Source organism: Staurois parvus, unplaced genomic scaffold, assembly GCF_062004578.1.
Source record: "Staurois parvus isolate SC_StPar_1 unplaced genomic scaffold, SC_StPar_1.0 ptg000015l, whole genome shotgun sequence".
NCBI lineage: Eukaryota > Metazoa > Chordata > Amphibia > Anura > Ranidae > Staurois > Staurois parvus.
The window spans coordinates 1,371,942-1,382,715 of NW_028317811.1; the positions used below are offsets into that span (position 1 = coordinate 1,371,942).

Consider the following 10,774-nt stretch of genomic DNA (forward strand, 5'->3'; position numbering starts at 1 on the left):
GGGCCCGTTGCCATGGTAACCCGATAGGAAGTATCCGGTTACCAGCTCTATTCTTAAGGGTGAGCAGGAAAACCTCCATTGTGTTCTTCTGGCTGTGTGTGTGAGGGAAGGCTGGCTGAGGGCCAGCTCCTCTCATCCCCCGTCCTCCTCCTCATCTCCTGGACTGTCTGTGCTGCCTGCAATCCCTGCACTGTGGAGAGATCTTCTGCTGTCCCCGTGAACCTGCCTGGATCTATCACCTACCTGGACTTAACCCCTCGTTCTCCGTGAACCTACCTGGATTTAACCCATCCCTGCCTGGAGCCTCCTGTGTGGACTAACCCTGTGGATTACAATACCCCTGTTGTTCCATATTGCCTTCCAGAGAACTGTACTGTGTTGCTGTGTCTGGTGTGGAGCTGTGGACTAAAGGAACTGTTGTCTGTGCCCCAAAAACCTCCCCAATAAAAGCACGTTGGGTTCCGTGCAATCTGTCTCTGTGTGCTCTCTGGTTCTCTTGACAACTGGTTGGCAGCAGCGGGACGAGAGCACTCGAGATGGCAGATGAGAGTCTGCATACCATGGAAGCAGTGGCCCCGGAATATCAACACTGGACGGTAACCAGCTTACAAGAAAAGGCCAGAACTTTGGGCCTCAAATACAAGGGACTTACCAAAGATCAGCTGGTCCGGATGCTGGAGGAAACCAGCCAACAGCAACGGGAAGATGCGGGCACAGACAGGAGCCAAGCGGTCCTGAGAGGAGATGGACCAGAGCTTCAAAGCACAAGCGGCAAGAGCCCTTGGGTCATCTGGTATGAGGAAGAGATGGCCATTCTGGGGGGGGATGCCACCCTAGATAGAAAGCTGGCGGCCATGGAAAAGGCTCAAAAGAGACAAACAGAGTGGGAAGCTGCAAAGTACCAAGCAGCTGCCCCTGTGGCTGTCCCTGTGGCACGGGAGGCCCAGAGAATATCCAGGAAGGACTTTAAGCCCTACCAAGAGCACACTGGAGATGTGGATGGGTTCTTCCAGGACTTTGAATACCAGTGCGAACTACTGGAGGTCCCACCCACAGACTGGACTCGACATGTGGTAGGGCTGCTTGACGGAGGGGCTGCTGAAGCCTACCGAATGATGGACCCCCTCAAGAGACGGAACTATGCGGAGATAAAAAGGGCCGTACTGGACTACTATGCGGTCTCATCGGAGTCATATCGGGCCCAGTTCCGGACTACCCCCCGCCTCCCAGAGGCTTCCTTCAAAATGTTTGCACACAAGTTGTCGGTAGCCTGCCGCCGGTGGCTGGAAGGGGAGAAGGCAACCTCCCCTGAGCAGATCATCCAGGCCATCCTGAAGGAACAATTCCTTTTCAAGTGCCCCCCCGAGCTCCGACAGTGGGTGCGTGAGCGAAAACCTGCCACCCTGGAAGAAGCTGCAGCCTTAGCGGATGAGGCTCTCCTCATTAACCCACAATGGAAGAAGCCTGCGGCCGAAGCACCCCGAGCGGCAAGGATGCCCCATCCTACACCGGTGCCCTACACGCCTCCCCATCGCCGGATGGCCCCACAAATCGTGCCAGCGCAACGGCCCTTACTACCACCTCTTTCAGCCACCTCACAACGGGGCCCCAGACCGGCCTTAGATAGGCGGTGCTTTGGCTGTGGACAGATTGGTCACTACCAGGCCAGCTGCCCTGCCAAAAAACAGACTCTCGGGCCTAGCTTGCCCCGACCAGTGAATTCTGTGGATCTGTACCAAGCTCCCGAGGACTTGCCACCACCCCCTTCAGACTGGGATCTTGCTCCTGCAGACAAGGACACCCCCCCAGGAGTCTTTGGCCTACAGCCGGTGGGGGCCCCTACCCAGAGCCTCCAAGGAAAGCACTTGCAAGAGGTCACTGTGGATGGACAAAAGGCGGTGGGCTTCCGAGACTCAGGGGCCTTCCTCACCATTGTGGACCCCCGAGTGGTGCACCCAGACGCTGTACAGCCTGGCCCTGGGATAGTGATTAAACTAGCAGGGGGCACCAAACGCTTCATCCCTCTTGCTACCGTCAATCTGGACTATGGCTTGGGGCCTAAACGCTGCAACGTGGGTGTAATGGGAGGACTGCCTGCAGATGTGCTTCTTGGGAATGATGTTGGCGATCTTCAATGCCACTTTGTGGGAGCCGTCACACGAAGTCAGGCCTGCCGGGAAATCGCTGAGAGGAAGGAGTCACCCCATCATGTGGACGGACCTCAGCTGCCCGCGGTGAGTGACTCAACTCTGACTGCTGACAATGCTGGGGTGACATGGGACCGGGACAAGTTTCAAGGGGACTTAGCCACCGACCCTACTCTGACAAGTTTCTGGGCCCGAGCAGGGCTGACTGGTCCGGGGACCGGCGAAAGGATAGTGCAGGAAAATGGGTTGCTGTACCGAGTGGTGGAGACCGATGCCAAAGGAGGGCCCCAGATCGTGGCTAAACAGCTGATAGTTCCCCAACAATTCCGGACCCAACTGCTACACCTGGCTCACGATATTCCCATGGCTGGGCATCAGGGAAAGCTACGGACCGAAAGGAGGTTGGCCCAGGCCTTCTATTGGCCTGGGATGTCCCAATCGGTAGCTCGCTACTGCCGTACCTGCGATACCTGTCAGCGACATGGAAGAACAGGTGGCCTGCGGGCCCCCCTACAGCCCCTACCCATTATTGAGGAGCCATTCCAACGAGTAGCTATTGACATTCTGGGCCCCTTAGCTCGCCCCAGCAAATCTGGAAAGCGGTACATCCTGACCATCGTGGACTATGCTACTCGTTATCCCGAAGCAGTCGCCCTGTCCAGCATCACAGCTCCCAAAGTTGCAGAAGCCATGGTTACCGTTTTCACCCGAGTGGGCTTCCCTGCTGAAATTTTGTCAGATCAGGGGACTCAGTTCATGTCAGGCCTTGTTCAGTCCCTCTGGCAGACCTGTGGAGTGCGGGCCATCCGGACAAGCCCTTATCACCCCCAGACCAATGGACTTTGTGAACGCTTCAACGGGACCCTGAAGGCCATGCTACGGGCCTTTGTAGACCTAGAGCCAGACTGGGAAAGATACCTGCCCCACCTCCTCTTTGCCTACCGGGAGGTGCCGCAGGAATCTACCGGATTTTCCCCCTTTGAACTGCTGTATGGGCGGAAAATCCGCGGCCCCCTGACCCTACTGAAGGAATACTGGGAGGGTCAACTACCAGATACCGGGGTCCCTGTGGTGCCCTATGTCTTGGAACTGCGTGAAAAGATGGGACAACTAGCCGGCCTAGCAGCTGACCATCTCCAAGCAGCCCAGGTCCGGCAAAAGACATGGTATGACCGCAAGGCACGCACCCGGGAGTTTACTGAAAACCAACAGGTCCTCATGATTGTCCCAAATCCCCAGAACAAATTGCAAACCACATGGGAGGGACCCTTCCGTGTCATTAGGAAAGTGAATGACACTAACTATATTCTTGGACTAGATGATCGGGGGAGACGGCAGAAAACGGTACATGTCAATATGATCAAGGAGTACCATGACCGAAACCCCCTTGTTATGGCCGTCTGTCCAATACCCTCTGAGGAGGAGGAAGAGGCTGTACCGGACCTCCTGGAAGCAGCACGCCATCCAACTGATGTGCACCAGGTGCCCCTGAGTCTGCAGCTGAACCCGGGGCAACAGAGGGCCATGAATGCTGTCCTGGGCCAGCGCAGTTCTGCTTTTTCGGCCCGGCCTGGAAAAACTACTATCACCACTCACCATGTGGAGACCCTGGGAACCCGGCCCCTCCAACAAGCCCCATATCGTGTCCCCGAAGCTGTTAAGAACACTATGAGACAGGAATTGAACGAAATGCTGGATCTGGGAATTATTCAGCCCTCCCAGAGCCCCTGGGCCTCTCCTGTTGTTCTTGTCCCCAAGAAAGATGGTAGCATCCGCTTTTGTGTTGACTACCGACGCCTCAATGACCACACGGTTAGTGATGCCTACCCGATGCCCCGTATCGATGACCTACTGGACCGGCTGGCTGGAGCCTGCTATGTCACTACTCTGGACTTGAGCAAGGGCTACTGGCAAATCCCCTTATCTTCAGAGGGTCGAGAGCGCTCTGCCTTCATCACCCCCTTCGGCCTGTTCGAGTTTCTCAACATGCCTTTTGGCATGAAGAATGCTCCTGCCACCTTCCAGCGCACGGTGGACCAGCTGCTGCGGGGCTGTCATGACTTTGCCTGCGCCTACCTGGATGACATCGCCATCTTTAGTGAAACATGGGAAGACCACCTCCAGCATGTGGGCTTTGTCCTGGACCGAATTGCAGGGGCCAACCTCACGATTCGACCAGACAAGTGCCAGATGGGGATGGCGGAGGTGCAATATTTAGGACACCGGGTGGGAGGGGGTAAACTGCGCCCAGAACCGGCTAAAATAGAAGCCATTAAGGAATGGCCCACCCCCCAGACCAAGAAACAGGTTATGGCGTTCCTGGGCACTGCTAACTATTACCGCAAATTTGTTCCTCATTTCAGCACAATTGTGAAGCCCCTCACAGATCTCACCAAGAAGACCATGTCCCGGATGGTAACCTGGACCCCGGCATGCCAGAACGCATTTGATCGGCTGAAGGAGGCCCTTTCCCATGACCCCGTCCTAGCAGCGCCCAACTACCAGCGAAGGTTCATCGTGCAGACAGATGCCTCCACTTATGGGCTGGGGGCCGTCCTCAGCCAGGTAAATGAGGAGGGGGAGGAGCACCCTGTGGCCTTCCTTAGCAGGAAACTATTAGACCGGGAGGTGGCCTATGCCACCATAGAGAAGGAGTGCCTGGCCATAGTGTGGGCATTGAAGAAATTTCAACCCTATTTGTATGGCCGGGAGTTCACCATCCTCACGGACCATAACCCCCTCACCTGGCTGAATCGGGTCTCCGGGGATAATGGCCGCCTCTTACGATGGAGCCTGGCCTTACAACCCTACAATTTCACCATCCAATACCGACGGGGAAGCCAGCACCACAATGCAGATGGGCTGTCCCGTCAGCAAGACCCCCAGTAAATGCAGTCCACAAGTGCCTCTACGGAAACCTGTTGAGGTTCCCCTGGCGGCACTTGTAGAATGGAGGGGGGAGGGGTGTCACGGAGCTGGTCCTTCCTTCCCCATGCCCCAGGTTTGCCGGCTGACACCCTTCTGTCCCATCCATGCTGGGACTTCTAGTCCTCTTTGTCCCTGACACAGGCAGACCTCAGCAGCCCCTCACCCCCCTGGCTTGAAGCTTGGCCTCCTGCTGAAGGAATACACAAACAGGCCATCTCCTCCCTTCCCCCTCATGCATGAATTCCTGGGCAGGTCTGGAGACCTGAGAGACAGGGCCCGTTGCCATGGTAACCCGATAGGAAGTATCCGGTTACCAGCTCTATTCTTAAGGGTGAGCAGGAAAACCTCCATTGTGTTCTTCTGGCTGTGTGTGTGAGGGAAGGCTGGCTGAGGGCCAGCTCCTCTCATCCCCCGTCCTCCTCCTCATCTCCTGGACTGTCTGTGCTGCCTGCAATCCCTGCACTGTGGAGAGATCTTCTGCTGTCCCCGTGAACCTGCCTGGATCTATCACCTACCTGGACTTAACCCCTCGTTCTCCGTGAACCTACCTGGATTTAACCCATCCCTGCCTGGAGCCTCCTGTGTGGACTAACCCTGTGGATTACAATACCCCTGTTGTTCCATATTGCCTTCCAGAGAACTGTACTGTGTTGCTGTGTCTGGTGTGGAGCTGTGGACTAAAGGAACTGTTGTCTGTGCCCCAAAAACCTCCCCAATAAAAGCACGTTGGGTTCCGTGCAATCTGTCTCTGTGTGCTCTCTGGTTCTCTTGACAATGGGCAACAATGAAATGGCCCCAAAAACAGGAATGGTTTTACAGATGGAGACCACTGACATTTTTTCCCTACTCATCTTTTCTGACCAGTAGTTTTTCATTTGGCTAGTCAGTGTCACTACTGCTAGCATGAGGCGATACCTGGACACTACAGGGGTTGCACAGGCAGTCCAACTCCTCCAGGATGGCACATCAATACATGCCATTGCCAGAAGGTTTGCTGTGTCTCCCAGCACAGTCTCAAGAGCATAGAGGAGATTCCAGGAGACAGGCAGTTACTCAAGGAGAGCTGAAGAGGGCTGCAGAAGGGTTTTAACCCAACAGCAGGACCGATATCTGCTCCTTTGTGCAAGGAGGAACAGGATGAGCACTGCCAGAACCCTACAAAATTACCTCCAGCAGGCCACTGGTGTGAATGTCTCTGACTAAATAATCAGAAACGGACTTCATGAAGGTGGCCTGAGGGCCCGATGCCCTCTAGTGGACCCTGTGCTCAATGCCTGGCACCATAGAGCTCGATTGGCATTTGCCATTGAACACCAGAATTGGCAGGTCTGCCACTGGCGCCCTGCGCTTTTCATAGATGAGAGCAGGTGACAGACCTGAAAGGGTCTGGAGAAGCTGTGGAGAACGTTATGCTACCTGTAACATTGTTCAGTATGACCAGTTTGGTGGTGGGTCAGTGACAGTTTGGGGATATGGCATATCCATGGAGGGATGCACAGACCTCTACAGGCTAGACAATGGCACCCTGACTGCCGTTAGGTATCGGGATGAAATCCTTGGACCCATTGTCAGACCCTATGCTGGTGCAGTGGAACCTGGGTTCCTTCTGGTGCACAACAATGCCCGGCCTCATGTGGTGAGAGTATGCAGGCAGTTCCTGGAGGATGAAGGAATTGATACCATTGAATGGCCCCCACGCTTGCCTGACCTAAAACAAATAGAACATCTCTGGGATATCATGTTTTGGTCCATCCAACGCCTCCAGGTTGCACCTCAGACTGTCCAGGAGCTTAGTGATGCTCTGGTCCAGATCTGGGAGGAAATACCCCAGTATATCATTCGTCATCTCAGGAGCATGCCCCGACGTTGTCAGGCATGCATACAAGTATGTGGAGGCCATACATACTAATGAGTACCATTCTGAGTTGCTGCAATTAAATTTCAGCAAAATGGACTAGCCTGCTGCATCATTTTTTCACTTTCATTTTCGGGGTGTCTTTGAATTCAGTCCGCTGTAGGTCGATCATTTTAATCTCCATCAAACAATGATGGGGCATCATTACATTACCCAGTCCATATCAGTATAGATATCCAGCATGATATTTTTCCCCATTGAGATCTGATGTGTTTTCAAAGTGTTCCATTAATTTTTTTGAGCAGTGTAGATATACACACTGGTAATTGGAAATAATAAAAAAAAATATTGGACAAAATCCAGACGGACTAATACATTTTCACACATAGTTAATGTTGCAGCAAGGAGCAGATATCTGCTGAAATTGTTATAGAACAATGGATTTATTCACACCTCTGCTTTCACTCTAAAGAACAATACTAATATATTGTAGCTTACTGATCCTTAGCTGTCATGGCTGCATTAGTTTTTTGGGGGGTTTTTTGTAGGGTTTTGACCCTAGCAAGAAAATACTTTCTGTAGTAAGGTGACTAAGCTTATTATCTGTACTGTACATATGGAGAGCAATGTGGTCACCCTGGACAAGGAAGTATGTTAATACTAAAGAACAGGAATAAATAAATAAAAAAATAAAATAAGTTTCACTCACCTTCATTAAATGGTGTTGGTGTTCTGTAGTCCACAGCGAGAACTCAGACATTGCTGATAACAATGCTTGAGATTTCTTGCACTATTTTTCTATTAACAGATGACATAGACATACAGAGCCAAGTAACTGAGACATTAAATTGGAATATACAGTACAACACAAAGTACAAAAGTTTCAAAACATGGCAAAATAAAGAATTACAATGAGGAGATTATTATTATTATTATAATCAAACTGAGCAATAGCATGAAGATGATTTGGTGTTCTTGAAAGTAGAACATAGATGTCCATGGTAACATAAAAGCTGAAAATGGAGCTAGGGGAAGCTGAACCCCAACATTATAAGGAGATACACTGAGCTACAGCGTATTCTCAGCCATAAGGCCAAAATGTTTGAGATTTCAATGCTGCATTGTCAGCTTGCAACCGAAAGTAAGGAGCTAAGTTGCATTCTGGCAACATAAACATAAAGAAAATCATTTAAAATAGTAAATGTAAAGTGTAACTCAAAGCAAAATGTCTTTCTTTAGTTTTGGACAGAATGGGAAGGGATTAGAAAACCCCAGTCAGTTTTTATTGCTGTCTCTGCCCCTGTGAAATGAAAAGAAAATCCCACATTTTGGGTTGTCCTCAAAGAAGTAATAAGAGTAGAAATCTTCCAATGAGGACACTAGTTCTGGTGATTTAGGGGGCCCCAAGGGGTTCCCTTCATTTGCAAGGATTTTCTCTCACTTCTTTATTTGGCTCTGGGAAAGGAAGTGAAACATTATCTACCCAATAGGACACACATGGCAAAACAAAAGAAAAAACCATCAGGGGTTATAAGCCTTCCATACTCTATCCAAAGTGAAAAAAAAGGTCTTTAGTTTTGCTTTAAAGTGGAAGTCCAGCTTATACCTAAGTAGTTTTAAAACTGTCCCCTCTCACCTCCTAACACCTATCCCTACTAACCTGTGGCAGAAAGATATACTGTATATACTTACTGATTTTCAGTCCGGGCTGGTCATGTGACTTCCCCTGTGTCAGCCAGTGGCAGGTACAGGGGAAATGAGAGAGTGCTCCTACAACAGCTAGCAAAGCCTGGTGTGGCGATGTCACCCATAGGCTTCAATGACCCATCTGTTGCTCCTTCCTCTTACCTGAAGCTGCACTGGATGACACAAGGGATCCAGATCATGTAATTAGACCAGAGCGGCCTGAAAAAAGGAAAGTATTTGCATCCTTCTTACTTACTGATTAGTTAGCATAGGTGTTAGGAGGGGGGAGGGGACATTTTTAAAGTTAGTTGGTATAAGCTGGCGTAACGCTACCCTTGCAGGAGCCAGTTGCTATGATGGGTTCTCTGTTATGCCATGACTCTTTAGGCTGTTTGATCCCCACTGACACACCTGTGCAACTTAAACATTAGTATGCTATCATTCTATAATAATACACAGAAAAGAGGTCACAATCAACTTGGCAGTAGATTAATTAGATGTATTATGACATGGCAAATTCATCAATGCTTGAATCAGTACCCAGGCAAACACGTTTAAAGATGCTTTACTAGTTAAGGTGAATACTGGCCTATAATATGGCAATTCACTAACTGCAATAAATTTAAACCAAATTTCAATTGGTATAAGCAGCTGGCAATATAACATTAACCCCAAAAAAATGTCCTCAAGTGCATTTTACACAGACAGTCCTAATAAGAGGTGGGTGTATGCGTTCCTGACAACAGATACCTCTGGAGATAGCTATAAAGTACCTGTCACCTATTTAGCAGTACTAAGCCAACTATTGTTGTGGTCAGTCTGTAAGGTAGTGCACATGAAGCTATCTCTTTAAGACTGTATTCAGTGGAAGGCTGATGATCTCTTAAGTGTTTCCCTTGGTGTTAACTGTGGGCAGTAAGGGATTAAGCTTGGTAATTTCGCCCCAACACTCCTGCTATGCAATGGATCTGATCCCAAGGAGAGTGGGTACAGGAACACAAGCCTGATCCTCAGCCAGCTACACTGGAATTCCATTTTAACAGACCATAAAGGAGTAAATAAGACATGTTAATTGTTAGGGTTTACATACAGTATGCTTTAACTCTGTTGCTTACACAAACTTGCTGAACAACACTGTACCTGTTAAATAACAAGAGTGATAACTCTAGAACCTTAATGTGCCTTTACTGGTCCTTCTAATTTGTACACATTTATGTGTATATGTTCACTGGTCTATTTGTTTAAACATCAGTTGAATCTTTGTCAACAATACTGAAAAGAGAATCAAGAAGAAAGCTTTATTCTTATCCACCACATTTTGAAGAGGGTTCCACTTCTTCAGGGATAGGCAACAATATGCAAGTTAAGTAACATATTTTAAGTACTTTTCATTTACAGTACATTCTGAATAATTTTGAACATTTCTAGTAGGAAACAAGGAGGGATGAGTTGAGTGTTTGGACCGAACATTCGCTGTTCGGATGTTCAGAGGAACCCTGAACTGTAAGGATTTTCAGCAGGAATTCCACCTGAGAATGTCCCATAATGCACTGACAATCCATCATTGGTCAAAGGCAAAACTTTGGCCAATGGTGGTTTTAAGCTAAGTTGCAGCCCATACATTATAAAAGGCTGCTCTCACAGCAGCCCTTTGTCATTGTGTTTAGTGAAAGTGAGGGACAGCTGACATTGCTTTCAGGGAAGTGTGCTACTACTGCTTTGTGCTTACAGTATCAGTGCTATGTACAGCACTTTATCCTGTACTGTATATTTTGATGCTGTTACATTACAGTGTATTTGGGAGTGTTCCTTTCTTCTTTTCTTTAATAGTCCTAGGCGGAAGCACAACCCAAGCTGGATATCATCCAGGAGCAGCTCACAGAGAAGTGGAATTTTATGGGATGGCAAAGCTTTATGGGTGCTGGGCACCGTCGTCCCCCAGCTCACTCTCCATAACTCATCTCTGTGGGCCTTTTTAAAAATGTGTGCAGGAGACTATGGTGTCCATTTATGAACCAGCGGTAATAGATCGCTGCTCAGTTCTTCGGCATTCTCGGAGAACACAGTTCTCCTGTGAATGCAGTTTATGAAGCAGTTCTCCAAAGGAAGGGAGAACGGTCTCCAAACGCTGGAGAGCGGTCTACAAACTCTGGAAAAC

General features: G+C 49.6%; 1 protein-coding gene across 1 annotated transcript; it reads left to right on the plus strand.

The window, feature by feature from the left end:
- Nucleotides 1-536: 536 nt before the first annotated feature.
- LOC149473425 (uncharacterized) lies at nucleotides 537-5,036 on the plus strand. Its single transcript, XM_089678486.1, has one exon. The coding sequence runs from the start codon at nucleotides 537-539 to the stop codon at nucleotides 5,034-5,036; it is 4,500 nt and encodes a 1,499-aa protein (XP_089534612.1).
- Nucleotides 5,037-10,774: the final 5,738 nt, after the last annotated feature.

Coding starts and splice junctions, on each gene's coding strand:
- LOC149473425 (XM_089678486.1), top strand. CDS start 537: ATGGCAGATGAGAGTCTGCATACCATGGAAGCAGTGGCCCCGGAATAT.